At 33.6% G+C, this 21,757-nt stretch overlaps 1 protein-coding gene and 1 pseudogene across 5 annotated transcripts in view; one reads left to right on the plus strand and one right to left on the minus strand.

Moving 5' to 3' along the window:
- The window catches only part of USP34 (ubiquitin specific peptidase 34), a 240,901-nt gene that overhangs the window by 86,246 nt on the left and 132,898 nt on the right, over positions 1–21,757 (minus strand). For all 5 annotated transcript variants that reach the window (XR_009739441.1, XM_061432737.1, XM_061432739.1 and 2 more), the window contains exons 22-30: positions 19,218–19,372; positions 17,712–17,825; positions 15,908–16,007; positions 15,615–15,774; positions 12,677–12,803; positions 12,433–12,580; positions 5,363–5,463; positions 4,944–5,153; positions 769–894 (exon numbers count right to left, since the gene is read on the minus strand). Coding sequence is in view for 4 of the 5 variants with exons in the window: in XM_061432737.1 (XP_061288721.1) it covers positions 769–894; positions 4,944–5,153; positions 5,363–5,463; positions 12,433–12,580; positions 12,677–12,803; positions 15,615–15,774; positions 15,908–16,007; positions 17,712–17,825; positions 19,218–19,372 (1,241 nt within the window). In the remaining variant the exon portion in view is untranslated. The remainder of the gene's footprint in view (positions 1–768; positions 895–4,943; positions 5,154–5,362; positions 5,464–12,432; positions 12,581–12,676; positions 12,804–15,614; positions 15,775–15,907; positions 16,008–17,711; positions 17,826–19,217; positions 19,373–21,757) is intronic.
- LOC133257186 (sentrin-specific protease 8-like) lies at positions 19,968–21,032 on the plus strand (annotated as a pseudogene).

Raw genomic sequence — 21,757 nt, forward strand, 5'->3', positions numbered from 1 at the left:
TTCTCCAGGGGATCTTCCCAACCAGGGGATCAAACCCGGGTCTCCCGCATTGCAGGCAGACGCTTTACCGTCTGAGCCACCAGGGAAGCCCTGAAAAATTTAACATGTATTAATATTTCCAGAGGCATGACCTCACATGTATTAATATATCTTTGTAAAGATGTCTGTTAAAATTAAAGATTATTTTTAAAAGTTACATAATAAGGGGTTACTTAGTGCAAGTACCAACAGAACACCTATTGAACTAATTCAGAACTAATTCAATAGGTGTTCTGTTCTGAATTAGACATCTTTACAAAGATACATTAATACTTAATACATGTGAGGTCATGCCTCTGGAAATATTAATATAAATTTCTTTGCCTCCCTTTTTCTCTATTTCTACCAGTTGTCATGTATAAGCGACCAAAATAAGCACTGATGCAAATATCATTAAACCTTGGTGTATTTTCTCTAAACGTTACTTTTTGTTGTCAAAAACAAAGCAATATTCAGAACATACAGTAATATGAAAAAACACTAATATAAAGGCAAATTTACTGTTTACAGAGATAACTTTAGAGACCATTCTTGCCTTATATATAGCCCATATTACGCAAGCTCACTAATAATTAAATATATGAACTTTAAAATGAAGTGGCACTTTTTAACCTATTAAATGGGCAAAATTTTACTGAGGTTACAGGTTAACAACCAATCTCATATACTACCAGTAGAAATGTAAACTGTATCATCCTCCAGGGAAGTAAAAATATTTTGTGAACTTACCTGTTCATCTGAGATATTCTGGAATGCCATCAACATGTTAGGACATGTAGGAAGAAGCATCAGTAGCTCCCATACACGCCTGGAAAGGTTTTCTGCGTGAAGATGAAGTTCTTCACATCTTAAGCTCTACAAAAATAAGAATAACTGCTTATCAAAACAGATCAGTTTTTTAATTAATCTAAACAATTTCAATCTGCATCAAATCACTATCAAGTTTGATAATATTAAAATCTTACTTTAAAGTGAGAATAAACCATTTTTTACACAGTAAAGTTAGTTATGTCAAAGCAGTGGTTTTTCAACTTGTTACTGAACGCTTTTCTAGGAAAAAGTGACCTGCAACTCTGGCCACTTTCCTCAGAAAAACTTTTCAAACAGAAGTGAAAATATTTTATGAAATCATCCAAATAAATTTCAATCAGACTATCACCTATCTCCTCTTTGCAGACCACTATTCCAAGAATGACAAAAAGCTGGTTAATTAAATCCCTGACCTTCTATTTGGGGAAAGAGTACACCTATTTCTCTTATGTTCCTAATTCATATCTTATATTTCAAGCAGAGATAAAAGAAAAGCAAACACTTTTAAAGAACCTACTTTTTTCCATTATCACTTGTTAAATTTGAATTATCTAAGGTACGAGATAACAGTACGCTAAACAATATTGCAAAAAGTATTAAAAAAAAGAGTCGGACACGACTTAGTAACTGAACAAAAACCACAATGTAAGAAATAGGCAAGTTTTGGGGGTTTTGTGTTTTGGTTTTGTTTCTTAATTAAAGAACAACCCTAAGAGGTAAACAAGCAATGAAAGCTAAAATATACGGTTTTGGAATTTTCCAGAGTATGAGTTTGTACTCATTATTCTACTACTAGCTGCTGTCACATAATGATTTTGAGGTATTCACCAAGCCTAAGAGATGCCAAAGGAATATCCTTACACATCTACAAAAAATAAAAATCCAGTTCTTTCTGTATAATGGCATAAAGCTAATGTACTTTGAAGGTAAGAGAATTTTAGAGATGAAATTTCAAGATAAACTTTGCTTTACACAGACCTAATGAAAAAAGAGAAGCAACCCACGTTAATACTGTTAGTTTAGTTGAAGACAAGGCACTGACAGGTCTTCGGTAAAATAGAATTCATTCCTTTGTAAATACCCAGTTTGAAAAAGAGAAGGAAGGGGAGAGGGAGGGAAACAAGGAAGGGACTGAACTCTGCAGCAGATGATCTAGAGAGGAAAATAAAAATCTTCCAAGTGTACATGACTATGATCTACATTGTGACTAGAAGGCCACACAATGTCATACATAGTCAAGATCCATTATGTTTTTGGTAATCGTCTTCAAGACTGAACCAGTCTAGTACAACAAAGAAACTCCACACCATCAACTGCATACTGGTCATGATGTTCAATAATTTATCTGTCCAAAACGAATGTTTTCTCTCTGGTTTAGGCCTCACATGGTGAATTACAATGGGCTACTAACTGGTATGCCGACCTCTGGTCTGTTTTCTCTTAACATAATCCTCCAAACTAACATCTGAACTGTGACTTTTTGTTGCTTTAAAATCTTCCATGATAATAACAATCCATTTTAATACAAATAAAACCTCTTAAGGTCTTTTGTAGTATGGGTTACAATCTGTCTTTCTGTCCTTATATTTGAATTACATCATAATCACACTCCCAGTTTTTCAAATTTTTGTTTCCTCCTTTATGCTCCCATAACACACTTCATAGATTACTAGCACCCTCCTCAAAAAATCAGGAAGTTCTTATACTTATCTTTTACTCTTAAACTAGCCATACAACACTGACATGAAGTAAAAGGTTATTAAGTATGGCATAAAATTTAAAGGTGAGGAAATGGAGGTTTACGACATCTATTATTATCAAGATTATTCTGGTTGAATAAAAAGGGGATTTCTTGGGAATTTAAGAGTGTGCCACCACAAAAGAAACCAGGTTATGGGGAACAGATGACTCAATTTGGTAATTCATGAGCAAATACATCGTGGAAATGTAGAAAGAAGCCACTTAACATTCTTAGCAAAGAACTCTGTTAGCCTAACATAGAAAAGTCATAAAGGCACCAGTCTGCCAATCTCAAAATGATGATTCTTCCAAGAAAGATGGTCCCCTGAAATAGAATGGTGGCAGTGAAAATAAATTAAGAGGACAACAGGTCAAAACATCAGGTGTGGCAGACGGGATCAGGAGGAGGGACAGACTCGGCTTCAGGAACAAGATAAGAAGAGATGGAGTCCAGGTTTCTGACTTGAGGAACTGGGTAGATTCCATTTCAATGAAGGAGAATGGATGCCTGTGGGACATCAAGTGCAAGTGTTAAGTAAGCAACTGAATGTTTAAGTTTGGAACTCAAGAGAAGAGGTTTGGTCCGGAGAAATGAGTTTGAGAGTTAGCACTAAAAAGATGGTATTCAAAGTCAACTTTTTTTAATTATTTATTTTTTATTGAAGGATAATTGCTTTACAGTATTGTGTTGGTTTCTAACCAAATAAAGTCAATTCTTCCTCCGTGTACTACTTCCATGCTAGTACATGAGGTTCCTTATTGTTTTTTCTATCCCTGTCAAACAAACCTATTACCTTTAAAAGGAAAATTAAGATATATGTCTCTCCCTCTGATTAAAATACTTCAGTGGTGGACTTCCCTGGTGGGCCAGTGATTAACAATCCTCCTGCCAATGCAAGGGATATGGGTTCCATCCCTGGTCCGGGAAGATTCCACATGCCTCAGGGTGAATAAGCTTGTGTATCAAAACTACTGAAGCCCAAGGCCCTAAGAGCCCAAGCTGCACAAAAAAAGAAGTCACTGAAATGAGAAGCCCATGCGCTGTAACAAGGGATCAGCCCAGTTGCTTGCTGCAACTAGAGAAAGCCCATGCTCACCAACAAAGACTCTAAATAAATAAATATAGATAAATAAATTAATAAAATTTGAAAACAAAACAAAACATCATTCCAATGCTTCCATTTTGAGTGAACTGGAAACAGCTTGCAAAGGCCAGCTTAGCTGTTTACCTTTTCATTTCATTTCCCTCATTTCACTCTCCCACTACCCTCCTCACTCTACTTACTGGCTCCCAAACAATTCCCAGACCTGCCTAACTCCTTATTATCAAGGGCTTCAGGAATCAGTCTACTCTATATCCAAATTATTCTTCATTCTCTTCATTTAGTAGCCTCCTTTTCATCTTGAAAGCTGAAGTTTATATGGTCTCCCTCAGAGAAACCTTCCTTGACCAAACATTAATAATATATAAATGTTGTTGTTCAGTTGCTCAGTCGTGTCAGACTTGTGTGACCCCCATGGGATGCAACACACCAGGCTTCCCCATCCTCCACAATCTTCCAGAGTCTGCCAAAACTCATGTTCACTGAGACAGTGATGTCAATCAACCACCTCATCCTCGGCTGCCCACTTCTCCTCCTGCCCTCAATCTTTCCCAACATCAGGGTCTTTTCCAATCAGTTGGCTCTTCACATCAGGTGGCCAAAGTACCAGAGCTTCAATATCAGTCCTTCCAATGAATATCCAGGGTTCATTTCCTTTAGGATTGACTCCTTGACTTTAGGTTTGATCTCCTTGCTGTCCGAGAGACTCTCAAGACTCTTCTCCAGTGCCACAGTTCCAAAGCATCAAGTCTTCAGTGCTCAGCCTTCTTTATGGTCCAACTCTCACACCCACACATGACTACTGGAAAAACCGTACTTTGACTATATGGACATTTGTTGGCAAAGTGATGTCTCTGCTTTTTAATGTGCTAACTAGGTTTGTCATAGCTCTTCTTCCAAGGAGCAAACATCTTTTAATTTCATGGGTTTTGTCTATCACCAGTCTCTAATGTCAAGTCATGACAACTATGTCTACCTAAAACTGTTTATCTGTTAGTTTACTTGAAACTGTTAGGCATGGCAATTATCCATCTTCCCCACTGGACTCAATGAAGGCTGAAACTGTGTCTGTTTTAATCCTTGTATAATAGTACTTAAAACAACATGCCTGGGATATTAGGCACTTAAATACTTAATGAATTAATAAATGGATTCTTTGGTTTTACTGACATTTAAGAGATTACTGAGAGCATTGTTTTCCACTCAACAAAGACAAAACAAGATTTTGTGAAAATAAAATGATATAGTCACCTCACTATCTTCGACTGCCATTTTTCCTGAGGGTGGTTTAAATGATGCGAGCATCTCTAATAAATCAAAAAGAGTAGTTAAATGAGGTTCTTGTAAGAGCAAAAGCATTGGAATGTTGTCCTTTTGAGGGGGTGGTAGGCAAGATGCTGGCAGCTGAACACCTTCCCCTTTCCGTTCTCTCCTTGGTGCACCCAGAGATACGAATACCATCTATAAAAACAGGAGCAACAGGGGAGGAAAAAAAAATCAACATATAGTCAGACATATTAAGTTTTTGGTTTAATAAATCTGTGATGTAGAAAATAACTTCCCTTACAATTTTAACAAAAGTTAAGACTGATTTTGAACCATACCTCAACTAAACAACTACTGACTGTAAGTCAAAAGATAATTAAAACTCAAACCACATTTATGTTTACCTGCATATCCTTAAAACCAAGCTCATGAAGTGCTTTTTCATCATAATCTGTTGTTAATTCATGTCCAGAAGAAATCATCCTGACAGGTCCCATAAGGCCTCCTTAAAAAACAGCAGAAAATGAAAGTCAACTTTTTGTAAAAGTTAATTTATCTGCCAACATGAATACATGGTTATAGCAATTAATTCCACTGAACATTAAGCTTAAATATAATTCTTGAGCAAAGTGGAAATGGTGCTAAGCATGCTTCCTGCATAATTTGCTATTGTCCGAGGTTAGCCTTAGGCAGTTAGAAATTCTAAGAAAGTCCTCCTTTAGCACCAGTCTAATTAGATCAATTTCTGCTTGCTTAATAATATGAAAAATTTACAATTAAAAAAACACTACAGAGCTTTCTGAGAACCTACAGCATTTCCCCTCAGTAATATGTGAGACCCAGATTCATTAATGCTTTAGTTCACAAGTAATCAGCATGTATTTAAAATGATCCAGTTCTCTCTTCCCAATTATTACCCAACAAAACAAAATAAAATAGAATATAGGACACACATAAAGTTCTGGCATGAAATGAAAAAAGATGAGCTACAACATTCTACATTACAGTAAATTCAATGACCTCAATAGACTGAGACAATTCATTTCTAGAATGCATAAGTCCTCTTTGCTGCCTACATCTCCATTTCCCACCATCATCCATACCAAAATATGCTTTAGTTGCCCAAGCATGTTTTTTCTTTAAAGCACCAGTATGTTCCCATCTCAAGGTCTGCTCCACCCCAGAAATTCATACGGATCATTTCCACAATTCAAGTTTTTCACAAAATGTGAGCTCTAAAAGGCCTTCATCCTAAATCTAAAGAGCTGCATCTCACTCTTAACCCCTTACTCTGCTTTATCATTTTTTATAGCACTTATTAGTATCTGATATTTGTCTCTCATTAAAAAAAAATAATAATAAGTTCCACAAAGCATGTATGTATTCCCAACATTAGAACAGCAGGTATTCAAATTACTGTTTAATCCATGAAAAAAATTTTAAAGAAAATGCTTGATAGAGGAAGAAAATTAAGTAAAATGATGAAACAGCTGATGAATAAACTTAAGTATTATTAAATTTTATTAACTTAATGTAGGAAAAGTCCACTGGATAGGCGTAAAAACAACTACTTTCAGTAATGAATGAAGCAGGACTACTGCTTTCCATAATGACATACAACATTTTCCTTCCACTCCAGAAAATTCTATCAGAAAATATTTCTGGTAAGGAAAGTGGGTTCCTCTAGTAAGATTCATTTCAATTATTTTCCTTAAGTATAACTGCTGTGCAGCACAATTGCTAATTGTTGTGTAGCTAAATCTAAGATTCTTAGCCTTCTTGCCATTTCTTAACCTAGAAACCCTGGTCCTCCCAGTGGTTTGATGAATATTCAATCCTGTATCTTCTGAATATTCCTATAGTGTATTGGGTGTGTGCACACGCATGTGTGTGTAAAAAAAGACTTTAAATTCATCCTGATTATTAGAAAGAAACAGAGTTTTTCTTTCTGCCCAAAGAATATTTCTTTGTTACCTATTGTGATTTATTTCACAACTCTTCAAGAGATCATAATGTTGTAGTTTTTAAATGTATATTAGCTAATATTAAAATTCATCTATTATCCTTTTAACCTCTCAGAACTTATAATACTGTTTTGTTTCTTCACACAGTTTATTATTCAGAGTAGTTTCATCCAATTTAAAGTAAAACTTCATTCAGATTTAAGTAAAATATATTAAGAAAGAAATTAACTTAGCATCTCTACAATATTTTATACATAGAAATGCTAGGTATAATCACTTATTCAGGTGTTCATTCACATATCTCAGAAAGTTTTATTCTCATATATTACACAAACACAGTAATGAAGAGTACCCTAACTAAGGACTTTCCTAGCAGTCTAGTGGCTAGGATCCAGTGTTTTCACCGCTGTGGCCCTGGGTTCAATTCCTGTTTGGGGAGATTCCACAAGCCACATGACAAAAAAAAAAAAAAAAAAGTACCCTAAATAATGTTTAAAAAATTGTTTCAAAGTACTTAATATCTTTAGCTTCCTATTTATCATCATATGACTTGCAAATCATCACTGAGTTCCTTCTTCTGATACTGTTTTATCTAAATCAGTTATTTAGCAGAAAGTAAATGCTTAAGAAAAACATGAGCTACTACATGGAACAGAAATTCTATACTAAACCTTTAATACTTTGGTAGATTTTTATTAAATTTCTATGTTATTGTGATAATCTAATACAATCCATAACTTGATCTTTTTACAACAGTTGATAAAATATCCTTGGTTGTGTTGGATTGCTAAGATAATATGGAGTTGATTTGCTTCCTCTTTCCTTCTAAATACCCCAAGCATGCATGACTTCATTCCAAAATACAACTAAGATGGCTAGTACTTTACTTAGGATTCAGGTTTCTATTTGATATGTGAGTTAGGCTTATACATTGCGTACACCCTTTAATTATAATTGATAAATTGGTTTTTAGCGTTAACTGAGCAGCTTTCTATCTTCCACTACTTTTAAGAGGATTTTTAACCTAAGAACTGCTTATTCCTTAACAGTTCTGAAAAAAATTTGCTATCTTTTAAAAATTCAATATCTTAATGCAACAAATTGGAAACAACAAACAAGGAAGGAACAAGAAAAGGAAACAAGAAATCTTAAAAATTCTTAGGTTATGATGCTATGTTAAACAACATTCATCTAATTTTAAGCCTCTGGAACTGCAATGAAGTAAATTTTTATAATTCTACAACTATCTGACAGAGAAAAAAGGGAATAGATAATACAGGTTTGCAAGCTGGCAATCAAATGAACTTACAGTAACCATCAAGACCTGAAAAAGATAAATCCTAAAGCAGACACAAAATTATAATCTATAATCTTATTTACACTGATTTGGCAGAGGAACAAGATCAACACCTGACAAAGAAGGAAAAGAGAAGAGTGACGTAAGGGGTAGAAAGAGAACAAAAAGAAAGAGAAAAGGGAAAGGAAAAACAGCGCCTCAGTGATCTATGAGGCACTAACACTGCTAAACTTCATCAGAGGTCCAGAAATTATGGTGAGACTAAGGGGGTAAATTTTTCTTAAAAACATATAACTGCTAATCTTTTTCAAATTTGATAAATATTACAAATACACAGGCCTAAGAAGCTGAACTAAATCCAAACTGCATGAACATAACAAGGCACATTAATAATCTCACTGCTGAAAATCAACATTAAAGAAACATATTTAAAACCAAGCACAGTTAGAAAGACATACTGTATATAAGATAAGAAAAATGACAGACTTTTAGTCAGAAATTCTGCAAGCCAAATGATAACTGGCAATCTTTTACAAAGTTCTGAAAAGAATTTCTTTACCTAGAAATCTATATCCAGTGAAAATTTCTTTCAAAAATGAAGGCAAAACAAACTTTTTATTCAAACAATAAAAGCTTGAGAAAATTACTAGATCTGCAATATAAACATTTTTAAGCGAAATTTATTATAAAGAAGAAGAAAGATAAGTGGAAATTTCTCAATCTACACAAAAGGAATGAAGAATGCCAGAGGTGTGTGTGTGTGTGTATAAGGTAAAAGATGAGATAAAGTTAACAGAAAATAATTGGTAATTAGCTAAGCATTCTAATTAAAATGCACACACCGTCACTCTGGATTTTTAAAGATCCAATGATTAAGGGAAAACACATCAATATTCTCAAAAAAATACGTTAAGATATCAGGAGTATGCTGAGGACAAAAAAAAGAGAGAGAGAGATGTCAGATATTAAAAGCACCACTGCAAAAATGAAAAACTCAAAAAAACTTCAAAATAAAGTTGAAAACATATCTAAGAAAGCTAAGACTCAAAGAAATGAAACATAGGGAAGAAAAGATAAATAAATTAGAAATAGTCCAAGAAATGAAACATGTAAAGAATTTCTAGAAAGAAATGATAAAACAAGACACAGAAAGTAACTCAAGAAAATTTCCCCAAACTAAAAGATACAAGTTGCCAAACTAAAAGGGACCTCTGAATATAAAGTACCCATTACAGTTGCTGAAAATAGATCCATACTCAGGCATAGTATTGTAAAACAGGCACAAGAAGGTTCAATAAGCTCTGGAAAAGGGGAAAAAATATTAACAGGATGTATAAAAACTACCAGAAATCAATATGGCTTCAAGATTTGAAACAGCAACAGAACCATGAAGTGCATTAATATCTCTAAAATTCTGAAACAAAATTATTTCTGACCTAGAATTCTATACTTAGCCAAATTACCATTTAAAGTATCAGAAATATATTTTCGATCAGTCAAAGAATCTCTCAAGAAGTTACTGGATAATTTGCACTATATTCCAGTCAAATAAAAAAAAGTGAACCAATAAGGAAGGTATGGGATATTGAAAACAGAATAGTCAACACATGAGAAAGACAAAAATTACAAGGAGGATGATAACGGAGAGCCAACTACTGTAAGTCAGATGTGGAAAACAATCAATAGGATCAGTGTCACTAGAAAAACGTATTCCTGAGGGCCAAAAGACCAAATCTCTGCTACTTTCACAATACTTTCTCTATCTAAGGAAGGAATGCAAAAGTGAACTGGGCCCAGAATCTTTATCTCTACTCGGACTGTCAAGTCTCTACTCTAACCTTCAAGTCCTATCATCAAAAAGAAGAAATTTCATTTTGAATAAAAAGATCAGAAAAAGAAAAGACTATTCTGTTGAGTATTTCAGCATCTTCTCAACATCATAGCACTAAGATATGTCTTCACTGTGCCAAGACCTAAACTTGAGAACTTTCCCACTGATAACCTTCGATGAGGCTTTATAACACATCTTTTCAGATTCCGTGGTCGCTCCAGATAGTAAAGAATCTGCCTGTAATGCAAGAGATCTGGATTCAATTCCTGGGTTGGAAAGCTCCCCTAGAGAAGGGAATGGCTACCCACTCCAGTATTCTTGCCTGGAGAATTCCATGGACAGAGGAGCCTGGCAGGCTACAGTCCATGGGGTTGCAAAGAGTTAGACAGGACTGAGCGACTAACACTTTCACTTCTTACTAAAGAGATGAAAGTATACCTTCTTTAGCTTGCATTTTCTGTGACCCTTTGCCTAACAAGAACATACTCCCTTTTCCTTAATCCATCAAGTTTCTCTGTGCTTATGTTTCACAGAACTAAATACATCCTTTAGGAAAAGATACACTGGAGGTAAAGCTATAAAGAATATTAAAAAAAAAATCAAGATAGTGTTAAGGGGAAGAGGAAATGATGATATCAGGGAGGGACACACAACTAGCTTCTAATAATGTTCTAGCCCTTATTCTTGGTGGTAGGTGCACTGGTGGTTCATTTTATTATTACTCATTTCATACTCTCTTTATATACATTGCAATGTAACAAAAATATACTTTTTGATCTGAAAATTCCATAACTAGATATTTAGCCAACTCCTGTGAGATAATGTATGTATTAAGAATACTCTGTATAACACTATAAAATCAAAAGAAAAGAAACTACTTAAATATCCCTTAATAGAGAATAGGTAAAATAAATCATGGTACCACCATACTACAGACAATATAGATCTTGAAAAGAATGAGGTAACTTTCTATATTTAACTATATGGAATGTTCTCTAAGATAATAAGCACAATGAACAAGGGATAGAAGAGTATAAACTGAATGCTACTATACTTGTGTTTTAAGTACACAGCTGACACCTGAACAACAAAGGTTTGAACTGTGCAGATCCATTTATATGCAGGCTTTTTTCAACAGTAAATACTAGAGTACTACCTGATTCTCAGCTGATGGAATCCACAGATGCAGAACTATGGATATGAAAGAACAGTGGGTATGAAGAGCCAATCATAAGTTATACATGGATTTTTGATTGTGCAGAGGGTTGGTGTCCCTAACCCCCATATAACTCAAGGGTCAATAAATATCTTGTTATCTCTTGAAAAATATCTAAGAAAATCTGCCTCAGGAGAAGGGAAATGGGGAGATTCAGAGATAGGATTAGAAGGGAGATTTTCAACATCTACTCCTCTATCAAGAATACTCACTAATTATTTAAAAACAGTTTAAGATTTCTGATATATTTAAAATGTACTTATGATTTCATCTTAAGCACAGTGTAGTAAAACTGTTGGCTCCTTACTAAAAGAGACAAAAGAATTATCTGCTCACAGGCAGGTTATAAGTCTTAAAAAGAAGCTTTTAAAACTTCAAGATTTTCTTCCACTAATGTTATCAATCAAAGTGACATTACCAGGTAGGCATTTTAAAATATGTATTTAGCCTATTATCATTCAGACCTTTAACCTGTAAGTAAAACGTAACAGCTTTTCTGGTTGCTCCTCTGAATAGCCCCTATTTTATGTGCTATGTAAAGACACTAAAAGGGAGTAATCAAATACGCCTTTCAGGCTCACATGAAAATTTCTTAATATGATACTTTTTTTGAGGAAAGGAGAGATGCATAGGTGGGAACTCAATGATGTATTGTTTTCATACGCTTCAAAAAATATATCAAAATAGCAAAAAAAAAAAAAAAAACCAAAAAACTACTGAGTAAAACTGGGTACTTAGAGAAGCAACCCACTCCAGTATTCTTGCCTGGAAAATCCCAAGGACAGAGGAGCCTGGCAGGCTACAGTCCATGGAGTTGCAAAGAGTCAGACACTACTTAAAGTGACTAACACTTTCACTTTTAAAGTTGGATTCTAGGTGGTGTATGGACACAAACTTATTAATTCCCATGCTGCTTATCAAATAACCTACAAAAGCAGATTTTTTTTTTTTGAGAATAATGAGTACAAGTGTTTGCAAATAACATCTTTTAAAAAAAATGAAAAAGATAACTATTAACTCTTGCCTAAGAATTGATGGCACCATACCTAGGGTGGGAGGGGAGGAGTCATGAACATGGCTCATAGTCTTTATTTAAAGAAGTAAAGGTTTGAAGTCAATATATGATAGAACCTAGAAAACAGAAAAATTTGAACTGATGGACTTACCAGGAAACTCTCCTTTTCGGCTGCTTTGACCAAACTCCTGAAGCTGAGCTTGTTGATTTATTTGTTCTTTCTGTAAATTTTCATACCAATGAGTTACTTCAGCCCTAAGATCTGCTACCTGGTCACTAGGATACATTTCAATAGTCATCTGAAACATGAGATGCAACCAATTTAAAAATACAAAAAGAACATATATTTGAACTGGGAAATGTTATTAATTTGGAAACTAAAACTATGTAACTACCTTATCAGGAAGTCCAGCTGGCTGGCAAACAACCCTTAGCGGCAGGGACTGTTTGTCACTCAGTGCTTTCAAATGACTACTAATGCCCGTGCCTTCAATTTGCCACTGTCTGAGATGATATGCAAACCTAGAACACAAAAACCACATCGAGGAAGGGTATCATTTTAAACTATTTTAATGTTACAGAAGTTTTCGCTATTTTACAAAATGAAAGAGCCCACAAAAGGGTCCAAAACACTACAGTTTATTCTACAACATTAAATTTAAGTTTGGATTCATGATAATGAATCAAACTCAAATGTGTAAATATAGTTGAGTGCCTTAAAAATTAGTTTCCAAGAAAAATTACCAAAAAAAAAAAAAAAAAAGGCCCATTAAGAATATTATAGGGTTTTTTTTTGTTTTTTGTTTTTTTTTAACAAGACGGAGGGAGGACTGGGGAGTAGTAGACAGGAGGAATTTAAAGAAACAAATTAATCCGGTAAGTGAAACAGCAAGCTGTCAATCCTATTTTCAAAGGAAGACAAAAGGTATTAGGAAAGATTTTTCAAAGAGAGAACTGTATTGCAGTAAATATATGTTAACCAGCCTAACAACTTTGAGAGCGGATTCCATGACTGCTAAAAACATAAAATGAATAATAAAGATTAATATGTCAAAGGAGACAGGCAATTAAGCATGACACTAAATATTAATTTTCTAACTGATTTTCAGTTGAACACAGGATCCAGGGTACCTCAAGGTATTTAAGGAAAAAAAAAAAAATCAATGTCTAAACTAATCAGCAATTCTGGAATAAAAGGGCAAGTAAGCAAATAAATGTACTTGATTTCCAAGATGTGATCCAATGTTCACCTTCTATGAGCAAAAGAGTAATCAATCTTTTGGAGCCTGATAATTCTTAAGTAATGAGGGGGTTATCTGGTGTACTAGCAATGTCTGGCAATCTTCTACCTACTATATGCCAATAACATTGCCTTCTCCCTTAAGCTGTGATAATCAAAAATGTCTCCAGGAATTACCTAATGTTCCCAGAGAAACAAAATCATTTCTGGTTGAGAACCACTGTTAAGATTATAACCTTATCTCTTTTTAAAAAGAAAATCCTTTGAAAAAGACATTTTTATTTACTCTTTTAATTATAAGGAATATATAAGTGCAATAATTACTTTATATTTTCATTTTATAAATGTTTAGGCAATTTTAAATTAGAAACAGCAATCTTTTAAAACAACATTTTTAATTACTCTTTTAATATAAAGAATAAACATAATAATTACTTTATGTTTTCATTTTATAAATGTTAGGCAATTTTTAATTAGGAGTAGCACTAAGCACATTAAGCACCTGAAACTGTATGATACTATACAAGGATTTGCTTGAAAATTCCTATATAATTTTTTAAAACCAGCTCTCAGTTTTTGAATGTTCAATTGTTTCCTAGATTCTTTACTTGCCACCCAAAAAGTATATTATTTAGCACCAACATTAACTTTTAGAGGAAAACATAAACAAATACAAAGGTTTCTATTAAGGATATTATAATAATCAATTTTCTTCAGTTTGAAAAAGTTTGTACACCTGAGAAGGAACTTTTGAACTAAAATTCATTAAACTGATAAAATGCACCACTGGAATCCTAGGAAAAATTTGTTTTAAAAGACTTTTAAATAAGCACCTATTTTAAAAACATGGGTTAACGCTGTATGAGGACTGAGGGCTTGAACCAACAGGACTGTTTTGGTTTGCTGTTTGTAGACCCTGCAGCACAGAGAAAATTTTAGAAGACCATGTACTGTTATCATTAACAATAAATATCTGATAGGAAAGGGTAGATTATAGAGACTCTGATTTTCTTTAGTATTATCTTCGTGTAATATCTGAATTTTATAATGAGTATGTATTAATTTTTTATTAATTTGAATAAGACATACCACATTTGCTTTTTTATTGTTAGCTTTTAAAGTGATAAAAATTATGAGGCAGTGTGAAGTTTCTGTTGAAAAAGACTCAAGACTTCCCTTACACATTCTTTAAAAACACAAGGAATTATTTAAGTAGAATTTCTACAATTTACAATCGTAATCAAAATAAGGAATTTTGCAAAGCCTAAATGTTTTAAATCACAGAGCCATGTTATTTATAAGGAATGTGTAGAAAATCTTTATTCAGTATCTTCTGACATTTTAAACAAAGGTCAATATATATAAATGGTATAGGTTTCATTATCAAACTGAGCTTGGAAGTTGAAATAAGTTTTAACAATTTTGTTCAACAGTTCTTTGTACTTTTACATTTACTCATGATTTTTAACAAACAATTTCTTAATTAAAACTATCTACTCACCTTTTAATTCAGTCGATATATTCATAAATGTTAATTTGCTTTATTTCTGTATTACACAGGGTATGTCTAAATTAATTATATAGATATTCATTAACACAGAATTTTTTGATCATGTTTCCATGGTAAATGGAAATTCAAAATTAAAATACTGTCTCCTAGTCCAGGAAGAAAAAAAAACAGCAAATGAAACAAATGACTCAACTTGATTCAACTATGAGAGATTATCTGATGTTCTTGGTGAGAGTTTTAGTGAAAACTTTTTTGGTAGTGGTGTTCTGCCATTTCAATCATAGTAATACTTTCTTAGAGATGGAATTCTGTCTAGAGATTTTTATTCATGCACATCTTCTCAGAGTCTTATGATATTTAAAGCTCTGCAGTATTTACCAGGAACCTATATTGCTGATTCCACGATGAAATGGTACATATCATGAATAAAAATTACTTCCATTATTAACTCTTCACTTTTGGTAAGTTATGTTTTCTAGCTGCCCCCAAGAAAACCTTTAGTTTTAAGAATACTTTAGGACATATCAGCTATTTTTTTAAAAAGCCTAAAATTCATTCTAATAATGTGGTTTTAAAAAATTACCTTCTCCTAAATGCTTCCAGATGTGTCTTCAGCATAAGAAGTCCTCTTTCTATAACAGTGAGACTTGAGTGTGATTCCTGTTCAAGACTGCTAGAAGCTATCATAAGACTCTCCATACACTTACTAATAAATTCTTGCTCCTTCTCCAAACCCGTTTTACCTAAAAAGTCAGATGTTTAGATATGTATTATCAACCTTATATTCTTATTTAGCTGTATTAAAGAAAATGAATTACAGATAAGAAAAATACTTACATAAAAATTACCTACCAGACAGTAATTCAAATCACTCACCATTAATATAATAGGAGTTAATATACTGGATAGCTGCTCGACTGACATCACCAGATTGTGCTCTTAAAGCAATGCCCCAAAATTGGTCCATACCACAAAGCTAAGAAGCAAAAATATGCCATCTATAAATGTTAATTGTAAAACAATGTTTAATTAAAGACCAAAGTTACAAATTTAAAAGGCATTCAATTATCAGAGCTTTAATATTTTATAAAGTATTTAAAAGGCAATTCCTAATGATAAAAACCTTGAAAATTTCTTCACTTTCTGAAATATACCTGTACTAGTTATAAAAATACCTACTTACGAATCATCTATGTATGTGTACAACATTTAACTCATAAGTCATGACTACACAGTGAGAAAAAGTCCTCAAAACATGCTACAAAGGAATAATAACTGACATAATTATTAGCGTAACATGTTAACGTAACATGCTTTCATCCAACTTATTCTGAAAGTCACTGATTTCAGGCATTCACAGAAAATTAAAAAGATTCACTAACTGAAACTGATAATTAAACTTATGACTTAAACTCTGAGATGAAAAAAAAATGTTTTCACTGAAAATTATAGAAAAAGTGAACAGTGGAAGTTCTCAAAAACTGTAACTAGGGTGAAGAAAAGATAACCTTCTGATAAGTGACAGAATAGCTTTAGTGTTCATGGCATCTACTTAAAAAGCAGTATTATCTCAAAATTAGAGTGTGACCTTTTAGGTAAATCAGATCTGTCCAACTGTATGAAATCACCAAATTGAAACTTATCATAGTGCTATCAAAGTAAGAGCTTGAACCAAAACATTAAAAATAAAAATAAGTAAACCAACACTATTCAAACAAGGAAAGAAGGTAGGAAGATACTATGAAAGCAATATACAACTGCTTGCTCTAAATACAATTACAGTTATCTTTACCACATAGATTTTACAACAGTTTATTTTTCTCTCTATAACACAACTCAATCTCTAAAGAAAATTAATGAAAAATATAAGTGGAGTGCAGATGGCATGAATCAGAGCTATCATTAATAAACTGAAATGTCCAATAAGCAAGACTTTCAAACAACAGTCTATGTTAGGTGAGCCTAGGAATATATAATACATTCAACAAAAACTCGCAGTCATCCAACCTAGCCAAATAAAAGCCAGAAATAAGACTAGCAATCTGTGACAGTCTTCAGCTAATGAACTGATCATGCCTCATGGTCACTAATGATTTAGGTATATTCCATTCCAGAAGCGAAGTTATTGATAGGAACTCTGAAGTTGCCCAAGAGCAACTGAAAGTTTGGCCACAAAAATGGCCTGAAAAACAGATTTTAGATTAATCAAACTTCTACTCAGCAAAATCCTTTATTAACCAAGGAACATACAGTAAATTATATTACTTCAGTTATACTAACATACAATATTCTATTAGTTTCAGGTATACAGAACAGTGATGCAATATTTTTATACATTATGAAAAGATTACTGTAAATAAAATCAATTACCATCAGCACCATATGAAGTTGTTACAATATTATTGATTATATTCCCTATGTGGACGTTACATCTTTGTGACTTGTTTCACAGCTTGAAGTGTGTATCACAAGTTTCCATTATTCACAACAAAGATTATTTTCAGTAATAAAAATTACCATGTTTGCTTTATAGAACTTTTAAAACCCAGAAGATAAAGCTTAAGACTTCAAAATAAAAGTCTGCAGAGTCAGTAAATTCAATGCTTGGTAGTAATCTAATTTGATGAACAAAAGAAATTCCACAAGCTGACCCAATAAAAGGACAAATCTCAATTCATACCTCAGAGTTTGAACCACCATCATAGGCACTGGTAGCCAGTCGAGCCAAGTTACAGAGATGCTGAAACAGGTTTAAGCCAGTCATGCTAATTGTTTCAGGTTTTAGCTGGGGCATCTTAAAAAAAAAAAAAAAAAAGCTGTCAAGGTAGTTTAGGTGTGATAATTAATTTAGCAGATTTCATTTTATTAGATTTAAAGTAACACATTTAAGTTAACAAACCTAGTTTTACTGAAAACACTGAAGAGGAAAATGTAATATCTGAGATTTTTAGTGATAACAAAATAATTTCATAAAAAATTTTAATCATGATGTAACTGAAACCTGCTGATACGTGCTTCCATTTTTGAGATGTATTATAGACCCAAACCAGAGGAAATTTATAAATTTTATTAGTTATTATATAGTTACACCAGACACATTTACAACATATAGATACACAGTTTTTGTATAAGTCAGAGCTTGAAATTAAGATAACTGAAGACCTGTTTGTAGCTTTGTCTTGAATCTATTAAGTGATTTAAGTGATTTAGTTTCTATTACCAAAACTCATTCATATGAACTCAAGTCTACCACAGACTTTCTAGAGCCTTTATAATCTCAAAAATCAGCATATAACAAATAAAGTGTATTGCTTTATTATCAAAGTTTTAAAATCTAAATGGAAAATTATCTACTGAACCAAATGCAGCATCTTATAAATAAAAATTGGATAATGTGTATCTTTAATATCATAACAGCCCTTCCTACAATGCCCTCCCCCCAAGAAACCAACAAATCTGAACATTAGTTTATATCTGCCAGAAGACTAGCTAAAAACCATACCATTTAATTAAAAATTGCAGAATAGGGCTCCCACACTAGTAGGTGTGGCACCACCCCTCAAAAATTGAAACATAATGTTACTAATGATTTTAAAAAATATATAACAAAACCCCACACACATCTCTTATTACTGTTCACCAAGAGTTACACTTACTGTTAGTTTAAGTACTTTAGCTAAGGAACATAACATTTTTGTAAATCAAAACTAAGTATTCATTTAGATATACAAACACTGTAGAGCACAAAACTAAAGCAACATCTAAGTGGCAAATATTATACAAGGACTGCAGATAAGCAGTATATTTATCTTTTTTAAAAAGAATTCCAGGGCTTCTTTGGTGGTCCAGGGGTTAAGAATCTGCCTTGCAATGCAACAGATTCGATTCCTGACTTAGGAAGATTCCACATGCCAGGAGGCAACTGAGCCCACATGGCTACACATGCTTTGCAACAAAAGAAACCCCTGCAATGAGAAGCCCTGGCACTGGACCTGGAGAGTAAGCCCCGCTCATCATGAGAGAAAGCCCCAGGCAGCAATGAAGACCCAACCAAAATAAATATTAAAAAACTTTTTTTTTTAATTAAAATATTTCAAGAGGAAAAAATGAACATTTACAGTTTACATTTCAAGAGCGAAAAAGGAAATACAGAAAAACAATACAAATAGTCAAGAAATAAAATTACCTTCTCCAGGAAAAGATGTTTGTAGGTTTCCATTCCCATAGCATGTTGATCTTTACTTCGAACTTGATTTAAAAACCAATGGAGTGCATCATCGTAACACTCAGAATCTTCTACTAAACAATGCCATAAAATATCAACTTGCTCCAAACTTAACCCTAGATAAAATTACAAATTTTAAATCCTGGTACATGCAACATTTTCATCCTAATTAAATATACCAGAAGCACCAATACATACAGAAAAACAAAGGAGATATTTCATAGCAATTTATAAAAATTGTTTTGTAGGAGACTTCATATAATTTATGCTTTCAAATGTAGTTAAATATACTCCAAAGATAAATCATCTGAAAAAACAAGACTTATATGGGATAGTATCCTAGAAGAGACATTTGTTCTGGAAACTCATTTTCTTTAAGACATGAACAATCATTGTATTATAGCAAACATGATTAAAAGAAAGTAATCCCCAAAAAGTTAAGTCAGTTCTAAGGTTTAAGGGTAAAGAATACAGTGGATACCATATTCACAGCTAATTCTATGCACATAGGAGATAAACAATAAATGCCAATAAGCATCATGTTTGTAAACTATGAAAAAAGGGATCCTTACAATTAATAAAACAAAAAGGAACTTACTACCTAAAACAGAACAGCAACACATCACAGGTAACAATTAGCTAAGAAGCCACTGAAATCAGACAGAATCTGTATGGTATTAAAACTTCGACCCAAGTATTAGATAATTCTAAAGTGTGTCAGAAGGAATCAGAACTATTCAGAATCAAAGAAAAGGCATCAGGGCAATCACAAGTCTGATAAGTGAGACAATACAAAAGGGTAGAATAAAATTATCACAGGGATTTCTAAAGTATACCATAAGGGATTCAAGAGCATGGGCTTATTCCCCAGAATCAGAAGGCACTGAGAAGATGACAGAATCTTAAGTAACCACCACCCCCATCCTTTTTCCGGCCAGTATGGAGCTGCTTGGAGGCTGGTTGGGGTGGTGAGGTCCAAAGCAGCTTCTGGAATTTCTGAGCAGCCCTGGTCGGTACAAGATGGACCCAGTCGTCTTGAGTTACATGGACAGTCTACTGTGGCAGTAATTTGTCTCATACTGGATCCTCCAAGTTGGCTCAACGTTCATGTGTTTGCCTTTGAGTACTTTGCCAATAGTCAGTTTCATGACTGCTCTGACCATGTCTTCTTCACTAGCCCTGAAGTCACTCAGTTTATCAAGTACGCTGGCAACCCAGCAGAGATCACCATGTTGCCTGAACCCTTGGACCTCTCCAATAAAGAGTTATTATTTTTAGCCATCAATGATAATTCCAACCACACAGCTAGGGGAATCCATTGGAGCCTGTTGGTTTATCTCTAAGATAAAAATGGCTTTTTTCATTATGATTCTTATGGTAGTAGCAATTAATTCCACCCAAAGCAGGCAACAAAGAAATTAGAGGCTCTCTCAGGCAGAAAAGGAAACAAACTAGCCTCTGTGGAAGAGAAAGTGCTCAACAAAACAGCTATAACTTGGGATATACATGATATGTAACACTGAGGCCTGTGTCAGAACTACTTTAGACGACAGCCAGAATCACTATTGCAGCTACTCACTCTTACATACATCATAAAGAATAGAGAAAAATGGAAGGATCTCATTGCCAGACCTGCCAAAATTTAGCTGTTGAAATATAGTTGACTTTTGAAGTCTCCTCTTTCTGCCTGTCCCCATGTATTGGATGGCTGTAGTCTCAGTGTCTGAGGGAAGATGCCTGGGAGAGGAAATCTTCGGATGCTTGCTTTCTCCTGAGAGAATGTTATCCTCTGCATTCTCCTAATGGGAAGTTTTGCTTTAACCCTAACTTTAGAGCAATATATGTTCTGTGAAAATGTCTTCAAAATATGCACCAAAACCTTAAAACCAATCTTAACCAATCATAACACTTATTAATTCCCTTTTGGTCTCCCTTATCCACACTGGTTTATTCCAAAGAAAAAAGACTGATCTGTAAAACAAATTAAAAATATGTGAAATCTAGAAGCAAGAAGAAAATCATAGAAGAACCAAAAACTTATTGCACAGTCCACATATTCCAAAAGATCAACTGGCTAGAAGCAGATCAAGTCACAACTAAATGTAAGATCAAATATTATCAGTTACTCAGTTCTATGATACCTCTTCCATTCAACAAGCAAAGGCTTTCCCTGCTACAAGCTCTGCCAATACTTGATATTATCAAGATGGTGTTAGCCTATAGTCGCCCACTGATTCCTAGAACACTTTAAGAGAGAGGGAATAGTAAATAATGCTGTTAAAATAAATGTGGTATACCTCTTGTTTTGTATCTGAAACTTACTAAAAGTTGGTTTGAGATATAAAGGAAAAAAGTGACCTTTCTCAACTCTTTCACTTAATTCAAAATGCAGATAATGAAATTTTTGAAATGTGGAACCAAGAATAAAAAGAAGTATTATTCCTTCCAAAAAAAAAAAAAAAAAAGAAACCACTCGCAACCCTCCCCCTACTCCAAAAAGT

The sequence above is a fragment of the Bos javanicus genome, chromosome 11, assembly GCF_032452875.1.
Source record: "Bos javanicus breed banteng chromosome 11, ARS-OSU_banteng_1.0, whole genome shotgun sequence".
In the NCBI taxonomy this organism is placed as follows: Eukaryota; Metazoa; Chordata; class Mammalia; order Artiodactyla; family Bovidae; genus Bos; species Bos javanicus.